Here is a 24,687-nt window from a genome sequence, read left to right as displayed (position 1 = left end):
CTGCAATAGTTTGGTGCGCCTCTTCAGCGCAACTCATGCAAGGCTCGTATAGAGCGCGCGAGCGGCGCGCGATCTGCGCGCACTCAGTTCTCGCCCTTACAGTTCCGTATACTGGCTCAGTACTATCGAAGATGTCAGACGGCACGCGCCGCCTGCGCGCTGATCGCGTACGGCGCTTAGGTCGCGCGCATACTGCGCGCGGGCGGCACAGAAGCGGCGCACGAACAAAAATGCACGCGCGCAGCTCGCGGGCAGGTCGCAAACGGCTCGCGAGCTGCACATTCGCGGCACATTCGCCAGATGTGGACGCACCCTTACATTGCATAAGGAACCTAATACATATAGCATGTAGGTATAGCATGAAATTGTAAAAATTGTTATTTTAAAAATAAGTCATATATGCTTTGATAATCATGTCCTACCCATAACAGAAAAACAAACTGCAAGGTCATTGTTAGTAATACAGAACAGATGTGACCTTTAATTTAACAATCATCATGTTCGATTGAATAAGTAACAGCTGGATTCTAGGAGGACATACTTTGTATTGACAATCTTACTGCTTATCCATTCATATTTATTTAATCTTGAGTAGCTGAGTAGCCCCGAGTCGTGGACACAGGAAGTGAAAGAATAAAAAATCAATAGTGAAAAATGAACATTGAATAAAAGCAACGTAGATTTTAGTGTCTATATTTTCATTACAAAATTAATGAATAAATAAAAGAAAATGTGTGTGTGAATTACAAAAAATATAGCAAAATTAAAGTGAAAACGAGAACAAACCAATGGTTAACACTGGCCACATCGAACTCGATCGCTATTGGTAACCGTTGTGTCAACAAAACTTTTTTGTTTACAAATGGCCACGGGTGACAAATTCAAATTTGAAACACGTATTTGTGATATGAATAGTGATTTTTTATCGTTAATCTAGTTGTATATGTCGTGTTTAATATGGGTAATTGTCTGGGAAGTATTTTTCGGCGTCGAAACCAGCGTCGTCACATCGTGCTGATATTAATCGGATTGGATAACGCGGGAAAAACGAAAACTGTGAACAATTTGGCCGGCGAGAAGGATGATAAGGTTTTGCCGACTGTGGGGTTTAAAGCTGTGAATTTAGTGCATAAAGATACACCTGTGACGATATACGACTTGGGTGGAGGGCCGCATTTTCGTCAAATATGGTCTCAGTATTATAGCGAAGTGCACGGTGTGATATTCGTCATCGACTCGAGTGATTTTACACGGTTGGACGAATGCAGAGCCGTGCTTGAAGAGGTTTTATCGCACGACAAAATATCAGGTATGATTTTTATTAACATTTTGCAATTTATCGCCATGGTAACTGGGGGGCTGATTCATGTTGGGATTACGTCGTAAATAATATTGTGCTCTTTCGAAACACAAAATGATTCATACTTATGTAGGTTGGTAAGTACTCGAAAATTTCGGTATATTTAAAAAGTAGCTACCTATTTATACATTTATAATAGGCTGACCTGTGGCCCTGTGATATAATACATCAAAATCAATCGAAACCGCATCCTGCGAATGCAAACATTTTTTTCAAACATCGATGCTATTTTTGCTATCCTTGCCTACAAGTTCAGACTGCACTCAAAAAGGTTTTCATACCAATCTATTACTTACCAGTATTAAGACGATACCTACACCTCAGTCTACCCCTCGTCTAGGTTTAATCACCTACCTACACGCAAATCCACTATGGTAGGTAAGCAATAATTCTACTCTTATCAGAACAGCCATAAAAATGTACCAGCCACCTTGATTCATTCCACACGCAAGTCCGATAGTTCTAGGTCAAGTCAATTACTTAACGAATTCCTTAGTTTAACGACCTGCTTATGCCTAGGTAAATAAATAAATAAGAAGTCTAAAGAATGGTAGTGAAAGCAAATACCTAAGTAGCTTAGCCTACGGCCTACAGGTGGGACAGTTACACCGAATATTTGAAATTATGGAAGTACTTTTGATGATATCTGTCGCTTTTGAGCAGTGCCCAAAATGCGTTTTGAAAAGATTCTTTTTTGCAAAATCCTCGGCCACGGCATTCCATTCCTTTTCGGGTCAGACCATAGCTTTAACCAGAGCCAGGCGTAATAAGTTGTAATAAAAGGAGCTTCAAATCACCGCCCTATGCCCAACAGCGGCGGCCCTAGCCATTGCGAGGCTACGTGCGGCAGGTCTATGCGAGGCCCTTTGTCTAAAGTGAAAAGTATGTGTTGCGAGAGTAAGCTGGCGTTTTGATTTAGCTAACCGTCATGTTTGAGGAGAAATGCTCAAGTTAAACTAATTATTAAAATTTTATTTTTACTACAGTTTATATTTAAAGAATCACAAAATTAACAAATATTAAACTAAAATCTTTAATTAATGCAGAATAATCGAATGAATGAGCAACGTCATTTTCGATCGAAAGAATAGCAAGGGCTGAAAGTCGATCTTGTATCATCGAATTCCTTAAACATGTTTTAATAATTTTAAGCCTCGAAAACTGCTTTTTCGATATTATTATTTTATTATTCGAATTCTCAAGACTATTTCGGTAGTGGGATAAATTTCAATTAAATTATTTTCATAATTACATTTCAGCACCGATTATATAATATTCAGCTCTTCGTATAACTGATTCAGGGCCGTCTCTGGCTCATGTAGCGCCCGGGTGCAATCAGGATCCAAGCGTTCCCCATGTATTGAAAGATTGTAACTTGAGTAGTTCGCACGTCGTAAATAAGAAAGTTCATACGGAAACTAGGAGTTATTTTCTTGTTAATAAAAGGACTTAAAGCGGCGCTACCTTCTAGGTTCGGCTAAAAAAGGATGAAAAAATAAAACAAGTGGAAAGTCAAGCACCCGCGAGCGTAGCGAGCACAAAAAATTTTGAGCTTTAGGTCACTAAAGCACCTAAATTTGTATAATAAATAACAGTGCAAGGTCAAGTCGCGAGCGAAGCGAGCGCGAAAATTTTTGAGTTTTGGGACATAAAGTGAAGCCAAGTGAACAGCCGCGAGCGTAGCGAGCGCGAATTTTTTAAAATTGTTTGTTTAAGGACTCTCAAAGCACAAATAAAAAGAATCCGTGACTGGATCGAGAGCCAGTTGTTTTTGTTAATTTGGTGTTCCAACATTTTGTTAAATTGAGGACTCAAAAAGTAAACGCAGGATGAATTAGAAATATAGAAAAAATGCTCATTTTTTTTCTTGGACCAGACCAGATATATATCTTCTAATTATATTTTTTTTATATTAGTGTGGGTTGTAGCGCGAGGCCCCCCCAAGCGCGAGGCCCTGTGCGATGGCACAGTTCGCACACCCCTAGGGCCGCCACTGATGCCCAATAGGTTCGCCAGGCTCTCATATGCATAGGAGAGGCCAGTTGCCACTTCATTGGAAGTCAGAGTAGCTGGTCCTCACTTGGAAGCCCGTGCGCCCTGCGGACCTTCCGTCCAAATACAAGCCCATCGTGCTTTTATTTTCATACCTATAAAAAAATAATAAAACACCAGAGTCACCAAAAAGATGCATAAGTATGTACAGTCGGTGCTTATGCGAAAAGCCCCTGATGAGTAGTTCGGTATTAAAATAACCATGGTACGGTATAATGTTGAAAACGTAACAACAAACGGTCAATGCAATCTAAAACGCATTTTCCCTATTATATTAATTTTTCACGGTTCAGATGTTTGTGTACTGATATTAAATATCGAAGTGCATAACGTTAGTTATATTGATAAAAATACTGTTGTTTTAATTAAAACGCTTATCAGTAAATTGACCATTTATATCGCAAAATGATGAGACGATCGTTGGCGGAATAAGCCTGACTCTACCTGACTGCATGTGATCTGTAGGTCCTGGCTGTCATTGAACATCCTTGGCAGTCGTTACGGGTAGTTAGAAGTCAGTAAGTCTGACACCAGCCTACCCAAGGGGTATTGGGTTGCGCGGGTAACTGCGTTGAGGGGGTCAGATAGGGCAGTCGCTCCTTGTAAAGCACTAGAACTCACCTAGATCCGGTTAGACTGGAAGCCGACCCCAACATAGTTGGGAAAAAGGCTCGGAACATGATGGTGAGTCTTATTCTAAAAAGTCCCCGCTCCTAAGACGACCCACTGACCAAAGTCTTGTTTCGAGCCGTCTTTTCATTCGTCTAATGTGAACACCAGTGAAGCCTAACTGGCCGATAAGTTCTAGTTAGGTACACTAGTAAAATATTTAAGCCTTCGTTTCCGACACTATCATCGTTTGGTCTCAATCTGTTTAACACGATAGGTACGCTAATACCTACTAAGCTTAACGCGGGCTTCAGGATTTAAACTAGAACGTAGGTAAGTGAACTCGGAATATGCAGTGCACGTCTGAGTTTACATGGCTAACATTAATTCCAAATCATTATCAAACGGATAAGTCTAAACCGTACCTTCACCTAAACTGGACTCCACCAGGTTGTCAAGATTGTTCCAAAGAGTTACCGCGGTCCTACACTACAAAGGACTATTAAGTATATTCAAAGAACAGCTAAGACTTTTATTCAGGCAGTTACTTTGCGAATCTTTTGCCTTCCACCTCCACCAAGAAAGGGAACCTTTTGATGAACCAGGGAACAAATTCCGTGAGAAATACCCTCTTTGCTATAACCGTCCTGCCCGCCTGAAAATCGAAAAAGCATTCGTGTTTAGCAGTCATATTTAAGACTACATTCTCCCGCTGTCTTTGGGAGACACTTATTATTTCTCCTAACATCTTTTTCACACTGACACGAAGTATAATTTGTACGTCCAATAAGTCATTTAAAGGGCTATTTTCGAAATCACAGTTTAACTAGAAAATACAAAGAAAAGGCTTAAATAAAGCTTTTCCGAGAACAACATGACACCATGTAATTAACTGACCTTGAAGATAGTGACGTGTTGTAGCCTACCCGCGACCGGTAGACGGCACTCAACTGTCTATTACCCCTTTGATTTATTAATTCCACGATCAATTAGGTCTACAAAAATACTTATCTTCAATTCTAAGTTTTTAAAAACATTTTACTACGTCCAATTGTTCGTATAAAAAAAACGGCTGAACAGGTTTGGGTCACTTAGGGTTGCCACTGTTGCCAGATACAGATATTTCAGTTCCGGGACATTTCGAGGATTACGAACAAAATATGAAAAATTAAAATATATATATATTTTGGCATTTATTCATAATTCGCATGTTTGAAGACCGTTTTTGCAGTCCTTCCAAAAGACTTGCGAAATTTCCCATCCATCTGGCAACCCTAGTCACACACACACAAATAAATCTTGCACAGTATTAGACATCCCTTGATGCAGCCATATAAAAAACACTTGTAGGAACACCAGTAAAACATCCCATGTGTTCAAGCTACTATCTAATAAAATTCATCAAAATTCGTATTGTGTAATTTTACCTTGACTGCACAATAATTTATGATCAGTGTAATTAAGTAACAATTTCAGCACTGATACGTTATTAAGCACTGGTACTTAGCTGAATCCGGTTAGACTGGAAGCCGACCCCAACATAGTCGGGAAAAGGCTCGGAGGATGATGATGATACGTTAAGTGCAGTGTAAGTTTTAAAGCAATAAGGTTTTGCTTTAACAGGCAAACCCGTGCTGGTGCTAGCGAACAAGCAAGACAAGTCTGGAGCCCTAGACGACATCGATGTGGTCGACAAACTTAATATAGAGCCTTTGGTTAATAGGTAAGTACCTACATATTACTATGGAAGAACACGTAGGTACAAGAACACACTAATCACACCTTTCATAGAAATTAAAAGAAATGAAAATATGATTAGATGAAGATCGAATTGGATAGAGACAAAACGTCCGTAGGAAGCCCTGCCGGGGCTGCGGGTTGTTCGAAAGAGATACCGCGGCCCTGGTACACAAAAGGCCTATGACGGAACACGACGGTTTTTAGTCAGTAAGAGTCTGACACTCCCTCTCCGCTGCTAACCCACAGCGGGAGGGGTCATCTGATGATTTTTGACGTCGTTAAAAAAAAAAAAAAAAGCCCTGCCGCAGCTAGTACATAAAACGTCTACGAAGAAACACGATGGATTTTTAGTCAGTAAAAGTCTGACACTCCGTCACCGCTGCTAACCTACAGTGGGAGGGGTCATTTGATGATATTTGCCATCGTTCAAAAAAAGCTGTCTTCCTTTTGCAGTATTACTAACATTGCCCCAAATACTTAAAATTCTCTTCTAGGTTTTTGCAAGTACCTAATTATATGTTATGTGCTTTTTTATGTAGCGTAACACAGCATTCGACATTTTCTCAGATACCGATGTCCAACCCTAGTGGAATCCTACAGTGCCTACACCGAACACCCAAAGACCAAAAAGCCGAAAATCGACCCCGGCCTCCGCAAAGGCTACCAATGGCTCCTAAACTACATAGTCAGACGTTACGGGGATATAAACTTACGCGTACAAACAGACATACACGCAGACTTAGAGCGACGCAAACGGATGCTCAATAAAGCATCGAACACCAACTCCCAGACATTCACAGCAGTTAGTGACGACATAGCCACACAAACGGGCTTTGAAAATCCCAATTACGATATAGAAAAAACTTCTAAACTTGACAGTGATGAGGTCCAACAAGGCTTGATAGTCGTCAAACCGATTAAGCACAACCCTAACAGTATCGATTCTACTATCACAATCGAGAGCGTTGAGGAATCGGATGCGACTAGTGTAGCCAAGCCAAAACTTTCGCCCCTTTTTGGGAGAGCCAGTAATTCCACCGTGGAGACGGTTCGGATAGAGTTGGAGCCGAGAAGTGAGTTCAGGAAATTGTCTCCGATTGTGAGGAACAAGAGTGGCGCCAATCAGCATATCGATTTCAAGAATAGGCCGCAGTCCAGTCCTACTTTTAAGAAGCACATTAAGGTAAGAAGGTTTTTTCTAAAGACAGTTTTTACCTCCCATACTTTTTAGACACATAAAAGCACGTTTTACTCAAGCAATCAGAATTACATTGTATCCGATCTATCGCGTTAGGTTAAGATTAACCTGTAATGGTGGGTTTTGGTTTAAAAACAAATAAATAAATACAATAGAAATGCAATCACCAAAATGCTACCTTTACCAACGAATAGTTGTTTCACGCGGTTTCATCGGTGTCCCTGGAAAACGTATTCTTTAAACACGTAAAAGGTTTGTATTATCATCAACTGTGAAAGAATTTTCCAAATCGGTCCATTAGTTCCGAAGCCTCTCGAAGACAACACGAAATAAATTAGCGATATCTCTAGATGGAACCTCGAAGCAAGAACACGTCACTGCAAGACGAAGATCTGAAGCCGGACGGTGACCTCACGTACATTGGTGACAGAGACCGCACGTGGGACGGCTCCGAGAAGAAGCATACTGTGCTGGTCAACGATGCTGAGCTTTCGCAGATGCATCGCGAGATCGTGCTTACTGAACGAGGTAGGTTAATAAGCTGTTATTGTTACAGCCTTTTTTATCGTCCCATTGCTGGGCACAGGCCTCTTCTCACACGGAGAAGGATTGAGCATTGATCACCACGCGTGCTCAATGCGGGTTGGTGATTTCAGACTATTAAGTCCAGGTTTCCTCAAGATGTTTTTCCTTCACCTTTTTATCAGCCATTGGTGTCCAAGGTTAATAAGCTGACTTAAGATTAAAAGATTAAAACACTTGTTCAAAGTAGGCTGAAAAACAGCACTTTTCGAACGTCAGAATTACATGATACAGCTCCAAAAACGCCCACAAGACAGCGTATTACCGTCATACATAACTTTAAATGGTATAACTGGGTCTTAATATGCAGAATTTAGTATGCTCTTTTTTTTAGCATTTATTTTATTTTATTTATCACTTTCCTCAGACTACACAAGCAAGACGGCGTACTCAGAGGTGACGCTACAGCCGGCCACTCTGCCTCTGAGTCCGCGGCCATCGTCCGCGTCGCAACTCGTGCGCAGGCAGCTTGAACTGTGCGGTCAGCATAAGCGACGGCTCAGTCTTAGATGTAAGTTATTATTTATATTTATATTATTTCACTACATAAAACAAAGTCGCTTTTTCTCTCCCTATATTCCTATTTCCTTTTGTACGCTTAATGGTCCGTTCAGACAGACCGGCTCGGAGAGGCGAGCAAATCGAGTACTTATTTGTAGTAAGGTTTATTTTTGCATGTGCACTGCTTTTGTCTTTAAGTATGCTCGAAGGCGCTTGGTATGAAATAATAAGAGGAGCTGATCGGCTCCGATCGCGTACTTTTTCTCGGTCTTGCAGACATTTGGCTCCGATTGCATGCTGATTCAGCCGATCCGAGCCGATTCTCTCCGCGAAAAATGCGCACCGATGCTCTCCGAGCCGGTCTGTGTGAAAGAACACTAAATCTTCAAAACTACGCAACCCATTTTCATGCGGTTTTTTTTATCAGATAGAGTGTTTCAAGAGAAAGGTTTATGTGTATGATGTCCTCCTAGCCGATTATCAGCCATGGCGGCTGTTCTCATATAAGGAGATCAGCCAACTGCGCAAGACATACTATAGTGCACAAGCAGTTGCTTGGACAAAGGTGCACTCACTATTCCTTCACTCTCATAGCTCGATGGGACGGCAATACCGACACTACCGTAGAGAGATCACAGGCAGGACAGACAACAACGAGCTCTACAATGCACGGAAACAATAATTATAGCTTTGTCTCTCTTTGTGGAAGACCAGTTTCTTTTAGTATTACCTATGTAAATTTTCGATAGCACAGGTTATGGAGCTATTTCTTACATTTTTTCCTGTCAAATCAAAAAGTGATGAACCGAGTTTAATCAAGGGACACCTCGGACGTCCTATCTACAATATAACTGGCTGTTTCTCACGGTTTCTATCCCTATCATGGAGAACTTCTTACCGTACCAGGTGCCACCTAACGGCGAATTTTTTTCTCAAATCGATTCAGTAATTTTGGACTCTTTTAGGGGATAGCTACAAAAACATTTTTTTTTTCCTATTTATACGTAAAAAGTCGTAGCTATAAAAGCAACGTGCTAAACTGACACCAGTGGTTTGTCCCAGACATGCAACGTAACAAGACGAGTCCGGAGCGCGTATCGATGCTCATGTACGAGTCTAAAGTGCCGCAGCGCCATCTCGACAAGGGCGACTTCGAACACGCCGCTACTATCAACTGATTACGGTAAGTAGGAATAAACTGTATGTAGAATTTTTCAAATCGGACCAGATGCAGTAGTTCTAAAAACCTGTAAACCTGGGAGATTTCACTCGCATCATCACTCATATTATCATAGGAACTAAGTACTTCGTGGCACAGGATAAAATGTAACCTATGGAATTCTTTGCTAAATGGGCTAGCTAACACTGAAATATTTCAAACCGTTCAGCTTTACTCATAATTTTAATTTATCCGGGTGCGCGAAGTTGTTCCCACGGGATGCAGGTGAAACCAGTGGCAGAAGTTCTAGTTTATCTAATAAGCATTTTTAAGGGGGATAAATACTGTAATTTTTTTCCAGGTACGCGAGAAGAAAACGAACACAAACGGTACAACATAACTAGACTTTTACTGTAGTAGTTTTATATTAAGCAAATAATAATAATTACATCAACAGGGTATTGATATAATTAGCAACGGTGCTCGTATTTTAATACTTTACTGAGCGATACACCCCACTAAAACCCTTTGTATGTCCGATTCATAAAAAATATATTGTGATTAAGATAAATTATATGTTTGTATTCGCACCAAATAACTTTGCATTTCTGAAGTTAGTCATTTCGACTCCTTGCACATTTGTTCGTACCTACAGATCCGAAGTTGGCTACTATTGACTTCAAAATTATCGTGAGGCTAAAATTAGCTAACTTCAGAAAGGCAAAGCTATGTGGCTCAAACTGTGGAGAAGTAAATTTTGATTAGGAATCGAATCCGAAAAGTTTCGGCTGTCATAGTTGATTATAAAATCGAAAAGGTATGGCTAAATGTGATTTTATTAATGGTATCATAGAAAACTAGAATTGAACCGTATATTACACTGCTGATTTTATGTATGTGGGTAATATTATTTTATATTAAACATAACACACTATATGGTAGTCGTGTAAAAATATAGGAAAGATACCTATTTTTAGTCCGAATTATAAATAGCAAAACATCTCCCCCATAAAATATAATTTATGTTTCAGAGTTACGACTTTTATGACTTTCAGAAGTAAACATATCGTAAATATACCACGGACATCTGAAGGGTTTACTTGTTTATACCAACAAAATATAAATAAATAGTACTTAGTATATAATATGAGCCGTATAGACTTATACGTAGGTATATATATTTAGATATAAATAAAAATATATCGAATAGAATAATTTAGTTTTGTATTTTGTGTACTACAAGATAATATTCATAATAAAAGTTATGTTATTAATCATTGTTTTATTTTCCTATCCCATGGATAAGAAAGACTAAGGGTCAATTCCCACTGAAAGAGCAGCGGCCGTAATTGCAAGGGATTGAGCGCGAGCGCGGCGGGCCGCGCGGCGCCGCGCTCTTACATTTTCCGTGCTCTTACGGCCGCTGCCGGCCACTGCTCTTTCAGTGGGAATTGACCCTAAGTACTCTTGCTCCGGATTTCCATAACCTATCTATTCTTTGTTTTGCGATAAGAGATTGATATGACGTCACTATGACTCTTCGTACATACCTGTTTCATTTTTTGAGATTCGTTTAATAAAGTTAACTAGAAAATGGTGGTGAACTTGTCCGATAAAGATCGTGCTGCGTTTGGAGTGTCCATCATCCTCCGAGCCTTTTTCCCAATCATGTTGGGGTCGGCTTCCAGTCTAACCGGATTCAGCTGAGTACCAGTGCTTTACAAGAAGCGACTGCCTATCTGACCTCCTCAACCCAGTTACCCGGGCAACCCGATACCCCTTGGTTAGACTGGTGTCAGACTTACTGGCTTCTGACTACCCGTAACGACTGCCAAGGATGTTCAATGACAGCCGGGACCTACAGTTTAACGTGCCATCCGAAACACAGCCAATGGTGTCTAAGATATACTTAGAAAGTACATACAGACTTAGAAAAGTTGCATTGGTACTTGCCTGACCTGGGATCGAACCCGCGCCCTCATACTTGAGAGATTGGTCCTTTACCCACTAGGCCACCACGACTTTTGCGTTTGGAGTGTCCACCATCCTGAAAATGTCGGTATGACGTCACTACGACTCTTTGTACATACAAGTTTCATTTTTTTGAGATTTGTTTAATAAAGTTAACTAGAAAATTGTGGTAAGCTTGTCCGACAAAGATCATGCTGCATATGGAGTGTCCACAGTCCGGAAAATATACCTAGATATATTTTAAGATTTGGTATAAAGTACCTACTGACAATTGGTGTGGAGTATGTTAATAGTAAATGTTGCATTTAGAAAGTCGTTTCGAATGATATTATGTATCATTACTACAGGAGGGATTTATTAACTCGAAAACACCTATCGATAAAATAATCTTATATAAGCTCTAGCTTCTGAAATACTAACAATTCGCCGAAGTTTTTTTAATATGAAATGTTGCATTTAAAAACGTCTTTTGAATTATATATAACCCATTACTAGAGATGGGATTTATTTAATTGAAAACATCTATCAATAATTATAATTTTAAATAAGCTCTAGCTTCTAAACTACTAACAATTTGTCGGAAGTACCTATGTTAACACGAAATGTTTCATTTGGAAAGGTTTTTCAAATAATATATAATTTGTTACTAAAAAAGTAATGGCTTGACAGAACCTACCGATAATATAATCTTAGAAAAGCTCTAGCTTTTAAAGTACTAACAATTTGTCGGAGTTATGCTAATACAACCTTGCGCTTAAAAAGATCTTTTGATTGAAATATGGCTCATAACTTCAAGTGAGATGTTATTCCTTAACACAATGTAAAGTATCAATAATATGCCTTAGGTCAGTTATGTCTCCCAAAATACTAAGAATCGGTAAGTGGTATGTTAAGACGGAATATAGCGCTTAAAAAGATCTTTCGATTGACATATGGTTCATACCTAGAGGTGGGACATTATTCCCTAACATAGTAAAACCTATCGATAATACGCCTTATTTGGGCTATATCTTCGAAAATACTAAGAATTGATAAGTGGTATGTTGAGACAAAATGTTGCGCTTAAAAATACCTTTTGATTGATATATAGTCCATTAATAGATGTGGGATATTATTCCTTAACATAATATAAACTATCAACAATACGTCTTAGTCAGGCTACTTTTTCTAAAATAGTAATTAAAATTGGTAAGTAGTATGCCAATTTAATATACTTAAATAATGCACGAGAATATTTAAGTCAGAAATTGACAAAAAGAATAAACTTCTTCCAATTGTAATATTTTTTTCTCATTTTCTTGTCGAACTGACTATTTAACTCAATGTATTTGTCGGACAATTCCATATTTGCATTTAGAATAATGTTATCTATCATTGTTATTCTTGTCCGACTTGTATGTATGGGGAGACACAGTGACGTCATATCGACATTTTTCGGATGGTGGACACTCTAAACGCAGCATGATCTTTATTGGACAAGTTGACCACAATTTTCTAGTTAACTTTATTAAACAAATCTCAAAAAATGAAACTTGTATGTACGAAGAGTCGTAGTGACATCATACCGACATTTTCAGGATGGTGGACACTCCAAACGCAGCACGATCTTTATCGGACAAGTTGACCACCATTCTCTAGTTAACTTTATTAAACGAATCTCAAAAAATGAAACGTGTATGTACGAAGAGCCATAGTGACGTCATATCGACAATTTCAGGAGTCAAGCATTAAAAAACGCAGCGGCACCAAAATTTGCGCATTCGAAAAGTTTGTCGGACTCATCGTAAGGAAGACACTCACAAAGTCTTAAATGTATATGTATCAAAAAAAAATTTGTTCGCTGGCCTGGGGACTATAAGCTATATTTCTGTAGTTCCATTAGAATTCGGTAGTTTTCCGAGAGAGATTTTCTTAAATAGCTTCAAGTTGAGGAGATGAAATGAAATACATAAGAAAGTGTACAATTGTTTATTTTCATAATAATGTCATATTTTGAATAAAAATTTAGATGTTATGGCAGTGTGTTGTGGTAACATTATTATTAATACATTTGCTACGTGTACAAGTTACAACCCGCGACGTCGCTCGTCACATTGCACAAAAGGAAGACGAATTTATATAAAACAACACAACATACAAATAAATATAAAATGTACTTTTTAATTTACAATTTTAATAAATATTAATAGACGAAAATTTACACACACATTTTTATGTACATTTAGTTTTATTAAATACATTGATAACTAAAGGTTTTTCAATTAATGTTATTTTACTACTGAAAATTGAGTTGTCAACTAGGTTTCTTTAGTTAGTATAAAATATATTAACGTTATGTTGCACCATTTAACTATAACGATAACCGAGTCATTTGAAATTGTCCAAATCGCCGATTTGACCAATGGGCGGCAAGTATGAGGCTGGTTATGGTTTGGTTATCAATATAGTTATATAGTGCACCTGGGTCTTAGTGACGAACATTTTTGTTATTGTATAAATAGGTGTATAAAATTAACTAAATATAGTTACATATTTTTGGATACAACGCAAAATTGTTATCTCTATGTATTTGATAATTTCGCTAAGGAACTAAAGGTTTTTTTTTTAAATACAGCATTTATCATTTTATTTATAATTATTTTGTGACGAATAATACTGAACCTTTTATACCGGAAAAGTGCAAACGTTGACGGTATTCAGTATGTAAATGGACACAGTTTTGAGAAACACAATGGACACTGACGAGTGTGACCAAATGGGAACAAGTGTGACCAAACAGGTACATGTGTGACCAAATGGGCATACGTCAGTTCCGGTGTCAATCACTTCATTATGCTTTCCCATTTACAATAAAAGGTTAAGTCTTACAAATATTTTAATAAATGCTTCTAAGATGGTCGACTAGATAATTTTAGCACAACGAAAAAATAATTGTACTGAATACGACAAGAGCCAGTATAAAATTATGCATTTCATTGAGGAAAAAAATATCTAAATCCAGGAATAAAAATTGTACTAAAGTTGAGTGAAATAATGCTATAAACAATAATCAAGTGTAAATATGTTTTTAATATAGCGTACGGGTCGTCCTAACTTACATTGATAAATATACTGAGATCACTAAAAAATCTATTTACTTATTCTAATAAATGCTATGTATGTACAGATTTACAAAAGAGAGCCTCTTAAGAATTAAGAATATTAATAATACACAGACAATAATATAGTGTTACACTGAGCATTAAGAGACAAAAGATTTTCTAAAAAACATCTAAATAACGTACGTAAGTCAGACTCTTTTGAGCAAGACGTAGATTTTGAACGAATAAACAATTTTCAAACAGTCTTAATTTGACACTTTTAAAGGTAACGCAAAAACTGCTTTAATTGGGTAGTTGACACCAACCAATTCCCGAGAAAATTAATTAGAATTTTCGTTTTTGCTCCATTTGACCAAAAATCTTTTCAATATTTTGAATTAAATTGCTTTTTGTATACTATGTACAATAATAAATATATACATAGTTTGCCATATCAAAACTGTATCCTACATATAACGTATGATGTAAAATACATAATTTTGGAATGGCAGAGTTTGAAAAGTTCAGAAAATGGCCATTTGGTGGTATCAACTACACAATTATTATTAATTCATTATACATAACGTGCGTGTACCTTCAGTAATACATAAACCGCTAAAAACTTCAAATATACACATATAAAATTTTCGTTTTAAATACTAAATAATTTCATTTGTATTTTTAATTAGTTAATTTTGAATTTTTTGCTTATAACATCTTGCATGAAGTTGAGTAAAAAAAAGACAAAAAAGAATAGTCCATTAATAACTTTTGTCAGAATAATAAATATATCAGTTTTGAAGAAAAAATATTGATAAATTGACGCTAAAATCTTGCAATATTTGACTTCAGATAGGACAAAAGTCAGTCTTAAACCTGGCACTGTTATTTAAAAGTAAGACTATAGGAATGTAGTTCATAAATAAAAAATGCTAAGTAAATAAAGTTTTAAGGCTACCATGGCACAGTATGGCAGATTTTTAAGAAAAGATTTTTGTAACTTTTTTAACCACTTTTGTGGGAAAAGTAAGTGAAATGATTCAAATGTCTTCGTTTCGTTCGTTCGTGTCCTATTGTTATGTTATTGGCCATAGCGAAAGGGACTTTCCTTATAATGCTAGAATTCTAAAATAACGGTCGTAGTTGGTTTCGAGTTTAATTTCATGTTTTTTATTTACCTCTGTAAGTAAATTTTATAGAATTTTGACACTGTTTTTGTCAGGTAAAACTATGCCTGTTGAAATATCGTGGAATATTTAAAAAACATGGTTAAATTATGTCAGAAAGTGTTTTACAAAGAAACTTGTGTTAACTTGGTTTTGCCCGATGTAGGTAAAGCGTCAGTAGGAAGAGTAAATGATGGCATTTTCTGAGAATTTCTATGTTATTATATTACATAGTTACCTAGTTTATTTCATAGTCATTATAAAATTATTTGCTAAGTTTACCCTAATGGTTCATTCATAGTACAGTGCAATTATCGCTTGAGATGATAAAGAAAAACCGTGTAAGGAATTATTATAGAAATTAAAGTTCCCGCGTACGGGGGAAAAAATAGATCCAAGAAAAGAGAGCTAGAGAGAGGGACAGCGAATGATTGAAAGAGAGGAAGGGAAATGTAGTTTTAAAAAATAATTCACAGTTTAAGATCAAAGTATCATTCTAATACAACAGAATCGTAAATTAGGAAAATTGCACTGTACTATAAACAGCTACAATCAAAAACTACACCCAACAATTTTACCTAGAACTCTGTCTAATTGAGTCATCATCCGCAAAACTAGCTCTATTCCTCCTCTCACATCGTTTCTGATGCTGCCTTATAAACGCACTCAATCTATTCAGTAGAAACTGCTTATCATGGCCTTCTAACACCAACTGGTTTTTTAGAACTGTCACCATATGCCTGTTCGCTGCAGCCACGGCCCAGTAATAATACAAAAAGAATAATAATACAGCAAAAGCCGGGACAGCGAACGTAGAAGTTCCCATTCTGAAGATAAACTCCCGAACAATGAATGGGAATCCGTCAAATGTTTGCACGACAAATTCCCAGACGTTGTTATAACCTCGATATGGCCCACAGTTGATAGAGGGGAATATTTCCGCAACAGAATAAGCTACCGGAGCAATGGAAGCAATAAAACCCAGCAATAGAACAGCCATGAACAGAGATTTTGACTTCGAAGCTTTATACACGACCGGCGACGGCGTACAATTCGTCAAACAAGTGAACTTCTTTATATAGAAAATTAAGAAATAAAATATTGTACCGATGATTGGTAGAAACGGGCAGAAAAATGAGCCCATCCATATTATAGTTTGTGTGTACACTATATCTAAGACATGTTTTGGCAAGTAAAAGTCTTGTTCGCCTATGATTTTGAAACACCTACTATTCGTGTGTCGTGCTAAGAACGCTCTCGGCAAATTTATGAAGAAGGTTGTGACAAATTGTACGGCAAAATCCGTGAGTATTAACTTGTATAGCTGTTGTCCGACATATGTCTCCCAACATTCGAGTTTTGACGAAGATTCGTCTTTCGTGTATGAACAGACGAAACCATTATCTCTCACGTACATATACATTTGACTTAGAAGCACCGCTAAGGACGATAGCCTTAACAAAACTGTTCTTAATAAAGTTATAATTAGCACATGAGCTGGGGTATAACTCTCGAATTGTATTAAATAGCTAAATATTTCTGGGACTATAAGATTTAAAACTACTATACATATAAATGGTAGGAATTCTAGCAACGTGTTTTCTAGTTGGCCGAAGAACATGCCACCTTCTCTATACAGCTTTAAGGTAAACTTTTCACTGTGTGTCGTATTTGTATCAATTCTAGTTTCATCTTCAACATTTTCGGAAACTTCCTCATTTAATCTATCCGTGGAGTAATTAAACGCGAAATATATTAAAACCCCTGAAGCAATAAGTATTACAAACACAATTACATTGATAAGTAAACGTTTGAAATATATCAATATTTGTGATTCCCTAGTTCTTAACTGCCTTTCTTCGTTATATTTTTCTTCTTCCAAATAACCTTTGATTTCGTTATATAACGCTTTATGTTTGATTTTAGCTGACTTGTCGTTGTGGATGCAAAAATCCCAGCCTCCAAACACGAGGTTACAGTACTTATAAAACTGACCTTCATTTTCTACCAAACGCTCTTTAAAACCTTTGGCGGCAGTTTTCACAATGGCTATTAATGAAAGAAGTACCCACGAAATAGCGACAAGAATATAAGCCATAGGCATGTTATAATAGAGCTCACTTTCGAACAAATTGTTTAAAAAATACGTGTAAATCTGGTCCGAATACACTCCGTAAAAAAGTATGGTCCGTTCCATCCAACCTGTGCCTTGGATCACATCGAGAAACACATTGGTATCCGTCAAATTCTTTGTTAGGTAATATTGAGAGCAGCAAATGGTAGAATTTGGTTCGTACCCATCGCAGTCGTATTCTACCTCTTTGAGGACTGAAGTTGGGAGAATTAGGAAAAGGATAATAAGAAGGGATATAGCAACGTTGAGGAATAGAAGCCATCGGAGGAAGAGGAAATAGGAGACTACTCCTGTACCGAACTTGCCTTCTATTTCTTTCATGGGGGATTGCCAGAGCTCTAGTTTTCCGACTACTTCGGATAATCTTATTCGGAATCGATGCCAGACTTTCCGTTGTCGCCATTGAAGTTGTTCGAACCCTTGTAGACGAAGTTTTGTGGCGTTCTGAAGAGAAAATTGTATGGGTAAGATTTTTGTTATGTAATTAGTTTATTTACTTATGTCTCCTTAGAAATGAACGGTTTTTTGTAGGCACAGTAATTACTGTAAAAAATAAAGTTTAACTGGATTGCAGGATACATTATTTGTAGCTAAATTGGCACCAACTCGACTTTTGCAAAATCGAATGTTTCTTACATTAGATACTTGAAAAGTTGAAAAGACTAAGTTTATTTCGCACATAATTTTGTATTTACTTATACTTAAATTATGTGCGAAATAAAATAAAAAATCAAAAAGATATTAATTTTGTTACTATTACATTTTCAGTCTTATATTCAGGACTATAAAGGAAAAATAGTCATCTGTTAATACCTAAACACTACACTCATCTACTTTCAGTCATTCTTATCATGTAGAAGTGATATTGTATTTGTAAAAATGTTATTTACCTGTAGTCTAGCCTTGAGTTCACGTTTCTGGTTCATAGGAACTGGCATCGCTTTGATCTGCATGATCTCCTCCCAGGTACGCTCCTCATTTGATAGGTTCTCTGCAATTTAAACGATTTAAATATTAAATTAAATGTCCAACATGTTTTGTTAAGGTTAGTAGTAAACATTTTATAGTTCATTAAATAAAAAAAAATCTTTTGAAAACTTAGATACCTACTCCGGGTACCAATAACAATGTATGTGATCAAAATTAAATAATTTATAGGAAGCGTAGGCATTTTTGCTACAATAGGTTATTATTTGAGTTATGATAAGCACAAATTGTAATAATCTCACGTTGTGTTATTTTCCTAAACAGATAGTTTTTTTTGTAGAATTTATATTTTACACGTAGTCGATGGAGACAATGTAGCAAGTTAATATTTATAACTTATTTACTTCAAAAAATTATATCGTTATAAACTTTCATTGGAAATTATATAGAAAAAACATTAGTCTTATCCAAAAAGGACTATGTTTAAAAACTTGAAAATTGGTGATAGCTAGAGGTAAATAATTAAGTAACGTAAATAGTAGTAAAGTAAATAGTTAAGTATCCCTAAATATTTTGTACAATACCAAACATCAAAAAAAAAACAAAATTCTACGTTCATACTTTCCATTTCCAAAAAACACTATTCCACAAACGACTAGTTATCCGTATAACAGTGAAAACACAACTGATAATGATAGCGAAACCCTGACCCGTTGGTAAACGCTAATTGTCGGAGTTTATTCCCGTGTGTTTTCGTTAATTGACTTACTAATTGAACAGGACTGTGGCCATTCGCTTTTGGTGGGTTCAAATCTAGTTTTTTGATAGGAAATTCTAGGGTATTGACCTTGACTAAAAAATAAGAGCCACTTTTTATCAGTATGTAAAAGGTTTTTTTTTTTACATTTTAGAAAGGAATGCCCTTGGGGAGTTGGTGCAGCTCGTTTCATCCAATAAAAAGAATATTGCACAAGAATTTACGCAGACACAGGTGCACTCTCGGTTCCCACAATGATCAACAATCCTTGATACTTAAAAGTGCTGATTTTCATCCAAACTTCTATCATATCCTCTAATAGTTATTTTTAACTGCATAACATAAACAGTTTTTTAGAAGTTTGTTTCATAACTAGCCCCGTACCCGGAAAAAATATATGCTATTTCACTCGTGGATAAAACTGCTGGAGCTTAAAAAATTGAAAGATTTTTTCAAGTCAGTTCAGTAGTTTCTGAGCTGTTAAGGTACCAACAAACAAACAAAAATATATTTTCCTCTTTATTACATTAGATTTATGTAACTTACCGGATAAATCGGGTAACATAGACAGATGTATATCCCGGCTCTGCGTGGTCCTGGCATAGGTGGACTGCCGCCGCTCATTCTGAGACCGCGCGCGCTTCACCGTCGTGGCTGCGAACAATGATTCATAGGGTTACTAATGATAGACATTGGGAAGTTTCTTTGTCTGTCAGTAGGATAGACTCAAATACAAAATCTTTGTTTGCTTGGTAAGGTAAACGGGCTCAATTCTGTTTTGCAGCATTTTATAGCAGTTTTGACCAGCGGGATTCTGCTTCTAATATAAGACAAATAATTGGTGCTGCCATATAGGGTAGTATACTCTGCAATCGTATTGCAATCAGTTGCAGACAATATAATTCATTATTGAATCACAGAAGGGTCGCTTGAGAAAAATTAGCAGAATCGACCACTAGGTCTTATGAACAAATTAAGTACGGCTTAACGACTTTTTTGAACGGTTACCAGGGCAACCCAGTGCCCCTAGGTAAGACTGGTTGTCAGACTTTCTGGCTTCTTACTCCCCGTAACGACTGCCAAAGGTGTTTTCAAATGATGAGTTAATCGAGCAGCTATTTACATACCATGAAGTAAATAATTAAGAAGAGTATTTAGCAGGAAATCTATAGTTTTTTCAGTAATCAAATGTGCATATAAATTATTGTATATTTAGTCCTAAATCGTTTATTTTTCATGAGATATTCACAGATGAAAATTTTTCATGCATAAAATACCACTTACAGCATTCTTAGACCAGTTGTATATTGAGGAAAATTTACAACACAACTATAGTAATTAATAACAATGTTATACGACATTGTTGGGATAAATGTGACTAAAAGATTTCCCAAATACGTTTACACGGATGTGGTCAAGGTATTCACTGTATTAGTGCTTCGCTCGCGTCTTGTGGGAGCTACTTCCCGTATCGAGACAAAATATAGACTGCTAATCGAATATGTTATGTCAGTTACAAATTGGAACTCAAATATTAAATAACATATCATTTTGGTCTGGTGACAAATCGGGAATTGATGTTATGGATAATATTGATGACGAATCGGAACAATGACAAAACGGAAATAATTCATATAAATCAATTGTGAAGTTAGTAGCCATTTGACTTTGCTCGTCTGAATTTGTCTACTACTGACTTCACAATATGTTATCTGGACAATAATTTTTGTCAGTAGGTATAGGTAGTATAAATATTATCTAGCAAATAATGGTTATCAGCATGGTATTCCCAATCGTTTGAGAGGATATAAAAGATTTATATTGTTAGCCTGAATTGCTTTCAATAGTATGTTATTTGTACTGATAACTTTGTTTCCTATCGATAAGTTAATCAAACGAAAGTGCGATAACCTTAATAGCTATTTTATTTATGTCTTGTTGTTACACAGATCTAAATATAGACCCGTGTTACCCGAATTTCATCTAAAGCGGCTTTGGCATTTTAGAATATTAGCGTCAAATAGCGTTAGCCTGGAGGTCAGATAGGCAGTCGCTCCTTGTAAAACACTGGTACTCAGCTACATCCGGGTAGACTGGAAGCCGACCCCAACACAGTTGAGAAAAGGCTGATCGGGAGATGATGATGAGCGTCATGGTCAAACAAAGATAAACGCACTTATGACTTTATATTAATTTTAGTTCTGATATTGCGATAATTTTAGGATACAACGTCACATGATTTTTATATTATTGTTTTTAACTATTATCAAGAAATCACGATAATATACTGGAAATCGGTTATCAAGCACTAAGAAGTCATTAATCAGGTACTAAAAATGTACGATAAAAACGATTCTATCAAAATCGTAAGATTTCATTGTAATTAAATTGATAATAACTAAACGGAACACGGATGTGTCGGTTGTTCTTTGTTTTGTCTATATCCTGGTAAATATGACATCATTTGTATAGACTTTTTCCAACTATGTTGGGGTCGGCTACCAGTCTAACCGGATGCAGCTGAGTACCAGTGTGCCACATGGAGCGAATGCTTACTTCTTTCTAGACAGCACAGCAAGATCTTAATATAAAATAATTACAAAACAAAATTCTAAAATGATGACAATTAAAAACAATGGTGGTCCAAAACAGGTCTGGAAGTAAATGGTGACCCAACCACGAATCTATCACATCAAAATTTACTACTACTTACAGAAATCATTTAGTTCCATGAGTATATTCTGAAGCATATTTAAAGAACACTTATATCTGCTTAAATACTAAATATGTATTTCATACTTTGAGAACAAATGCGATGACATTTTAGTTAAGTTTTTGTAAGACGTTGCTTTATTAATGTGTCATTTTTCCATTGAGACTGGATTGTAACATTCGTTTTGTTTATTAAAAGGTTTTTTGATTTACCAATTTATATAGACCAATGTAAATAGTCAGATTTAGATTCCCTTATATAATATCCATTCGCTAATTATTCTAGTGGAACTTACTATTCCGAGCCTGTTTTGAAGGCAGTAATGTAGCCAATTTAGCAGCATCAGCCCGCTGCAGGTTATCGAAGAGTTCCTGCTCTCCACCGGGGTACAACTCCTGGTAGAACTCTCCACCGGCTTCCTCCCATCCTTCCTGCTTCTTGGAGCGAGCCTTGTTTTTTGAGTTGCCGCCTGACATCTTTCAGAGCATCTGTGAAAGAGGTTTATTTTTTATGATTCATTTATGTTCACAGAAATTATTAAGAGGAAATAATAAGAATCTGTATATATATTCCAGATTAACTAAAAAAATACTGCATTGATTTTCACATAGTTTTCTCAAAAAGTGAGTGATTTGTGAGGGCGTGAGTGATAGGAAGGATTAGGTAATTTGACATATCCGGCAGTATCTGTTATTCTTACTTTGCAAAGTAAGTGTAAAATTGTGAATCAATAGTGTAAAATGTGAAAAAACGAATCATTTCAATTTTAACAAAACAATAAAATGTAAATAAATTGAATTAACTGTGTATAGGTAGATTTGGACAGAGTCAATTTTAAAATTAGAATTTTCAGCATGGGGGATAATGAAGTAGGTAGGAACAATGATACAGGAAAAAATATATTTGTTATTGGATAACATAACACCTTATATTGCAGACATTTACCATATTTGACACCAGATTAGTTTATAGAGAATCACAAATAGTTTTGCAATAAAGATTTTCAAATAATATATCATGATATTTCATGACAAAGCTAAACCAATTTAGATATAACTGATGTCCACCAGTGGTTTCACTAGAATACCATGGGAACTTTTTTGTGCACCCCAGATAAAGAGCAATCTACAGCCTTCCTTGATAAATGGGCTATTTAAAGCTAAACAAATTTTCTAAACTGGACTAGTGATTTAAGATTGGCGCATTCAAGCAAACAAACAAATTCTATAGATTTAGTAGCAACATAAAAAACAAGCTTCCTTTTTTAAACATTTAGACTTGACATTATGTTTTTATACATGAACAGAAGAGATTAACACAATAATTACAACTGTACTATTCAAATGCCTCAAGGACTGCCGTGAGAAAAAACATTCACAGTTTTTGTGGTAGCTATTTTAAAGCATTGTCATGGTACAAAAATATTACTACAAGAATTTTTTTACAAGTTAGAGGTATAACATACAAGCTAACAGCTAGCTTCATTATGGATGAGTTAAACAAGGAATAGAAAGCAGGAAAATAAACTGTAAAATCTTGTTTACAATACCTGTTTTAATTATTACTTATACAAATGACTTCTGGCTTCTAACATGTAAAATGTCGATTTTAAATCTACTGAGATCTAATCATTCCACGGTAGCGTAGATTAGATGATTATGATTAACAAGTCAAGCTAAACAAATCATTTTATTTATGATTCATACTGTTCCAATTAGTAGAAATAGAAATTGATCAATAAAAAATAAGAAATGGACTATTTCACGATATTGAAATCCACAATAGTACCAGTGTGCAAATATTGAGAACAATTTCATATTCAGAACACAAAGCATTGATAACCTTCTCTACTTTTTTTCAAAATAAGGGCAAAGGTACTGTTAGGACACTCACCGTATAACATAAACAATAGATTTTTATCCCACTGTTAGATTACCCACGTCACTTCACGGGCACAAAACATTGTTGAGAGCTAGTAACTAAACCACTCTGTAAAATAAATAAATTAACGTTTAATTAGTTACAAAATGCAGGTATTCGAGACCAAAATAGTATACATCTGTGGTATACATCCACAACGCAAGGAGTGGTACGTACTGCATGATTGTCTGTGTCTGTCTGCGATCGTTCGGAAACTGCGAACCGAACCGAAGAACGAAACGTAATAATTTTTACATGTCAGATTATTTATAGAATTATCCGAAATGTTATGATTAGGTAAGCTTGTAAAGATAATAAACAAGCGTTTGAGATGTTAAAATATTTTGTTGATGGGGCTTTTAGTTCATGAAATTAAATAACTTTTGTGTCAATATTAGTACGTACTGTGGCAGTTACGTGACTTGGAATGTTCATTTTTAATTGCGGGAATCTGTCACTCACAATCACAAAATGCATTAATTCAAAATGTTCATTTGTTTTTATCAAATTATTATTCACACTTATGTTAATTGACGTTTTTCGTCGTTATCAAAAACAGATATTGTTAGCTAACGATTACATGGAAGCATTACTTTTCATTCAACAATAAACAATGGGAGCTCTTATCGATCACTTTTATAAATGGAACGCGTCCGTCGCGCTGTTTCCAACGAGATTACAATCAATCCCTCCGCACAGATCGTAATGACGTTTTATATGGAAATGAACAGCTAGGGAGCCGATAAAAACACTAAACTGATATCCGCAGTCGGCAAAAACCCGACGACCACCCGCCGTTCGCGTAAACAAATTTCTGA

The 24,687-nt window shown here is 36.3% G+C and overlaps 2 protein-coding genes across 2 annotated transcripts; one reads left to right on the top strand and one right to left on the bottom strand.

Moving 5' to 3' along the window:
- The first annotated feature begins 516 nt into the window (after window positions 1-516).
- On the top strand, window positions 517-10,426 carry LOC124643154. The gene is made up of 7 exons (XM_047182027.1): window positions 517-1,309; window positions 5,645-5,744; window positions 6,329-6,944; window positions 7,310-7,487; window positions 7,909-8,052; window positions 9,105-9,225; window positions 9,563-10,426. Exons 1-6 carry the CDS (start codon window positions 958-960, stop codon window positions 9,218-9,220), a joined length of 1,506 nt encoding a protein of 501 aa, XP_047037983.1. The 5' UTR covers window positions 517-957; the 3' UTR covers window positions 9,221-9,225; window positions 9,563-10,426.
- A 2,699-nt stretch (window positions 10,427-13,125) lies between these two features.
- LOC124642933 (transmembrane channel-like protein 7) lies at window positions 13,126-24,657 on the bottom strand. Its single transcript, XM_047181703.1, has 7 exons — window positions 24,504-24,657; window positions 24,047-24,084; window positions 23,843-23,938; window positions 22,245-22,437; window positions 19,783-19,890; window positions 18,443-18,543; window positions 13,126-17,996 (listed from the first exon to the last, which is right to left on the bottom strand). Exons 4-7 carry the CDS (start codon window positions 22,423-22,425, stop codon window positions 15,993-15,995), a joined length of 2,394 nt encoding a protein of 797 aa, XP_047037659.1. The 5' UTR covers window positions 22,426-22,437; window positions 23,843-23,938; window positions 24,047-24,084; window positions 24,504-24,657; the 3' UTR covers window positions 13,126-15,992.
- Between the last annotated feature and the right edge of the window lie 30 nt (window positions 24,658-24,687).

Source organism: Helicoverpa zea, chromosome 26 (genome assembly GCF_022581195.2).
Source record: "Helicoverpa zea isolate HzStark_Cry1AcR chromosome 26, ilHelZeax1.1, whole genome shotgun sequence".
Taxonomy (NCBI): Eukaryota; Metazoa; Arthropoda; class Insecta; order Lepidoptera; family Noctuidae; genus Helicoverpa; species Helicoverpa zea.
This window is presented reverse-complemented; position numbering and strand designations above follow the sequence as displayed.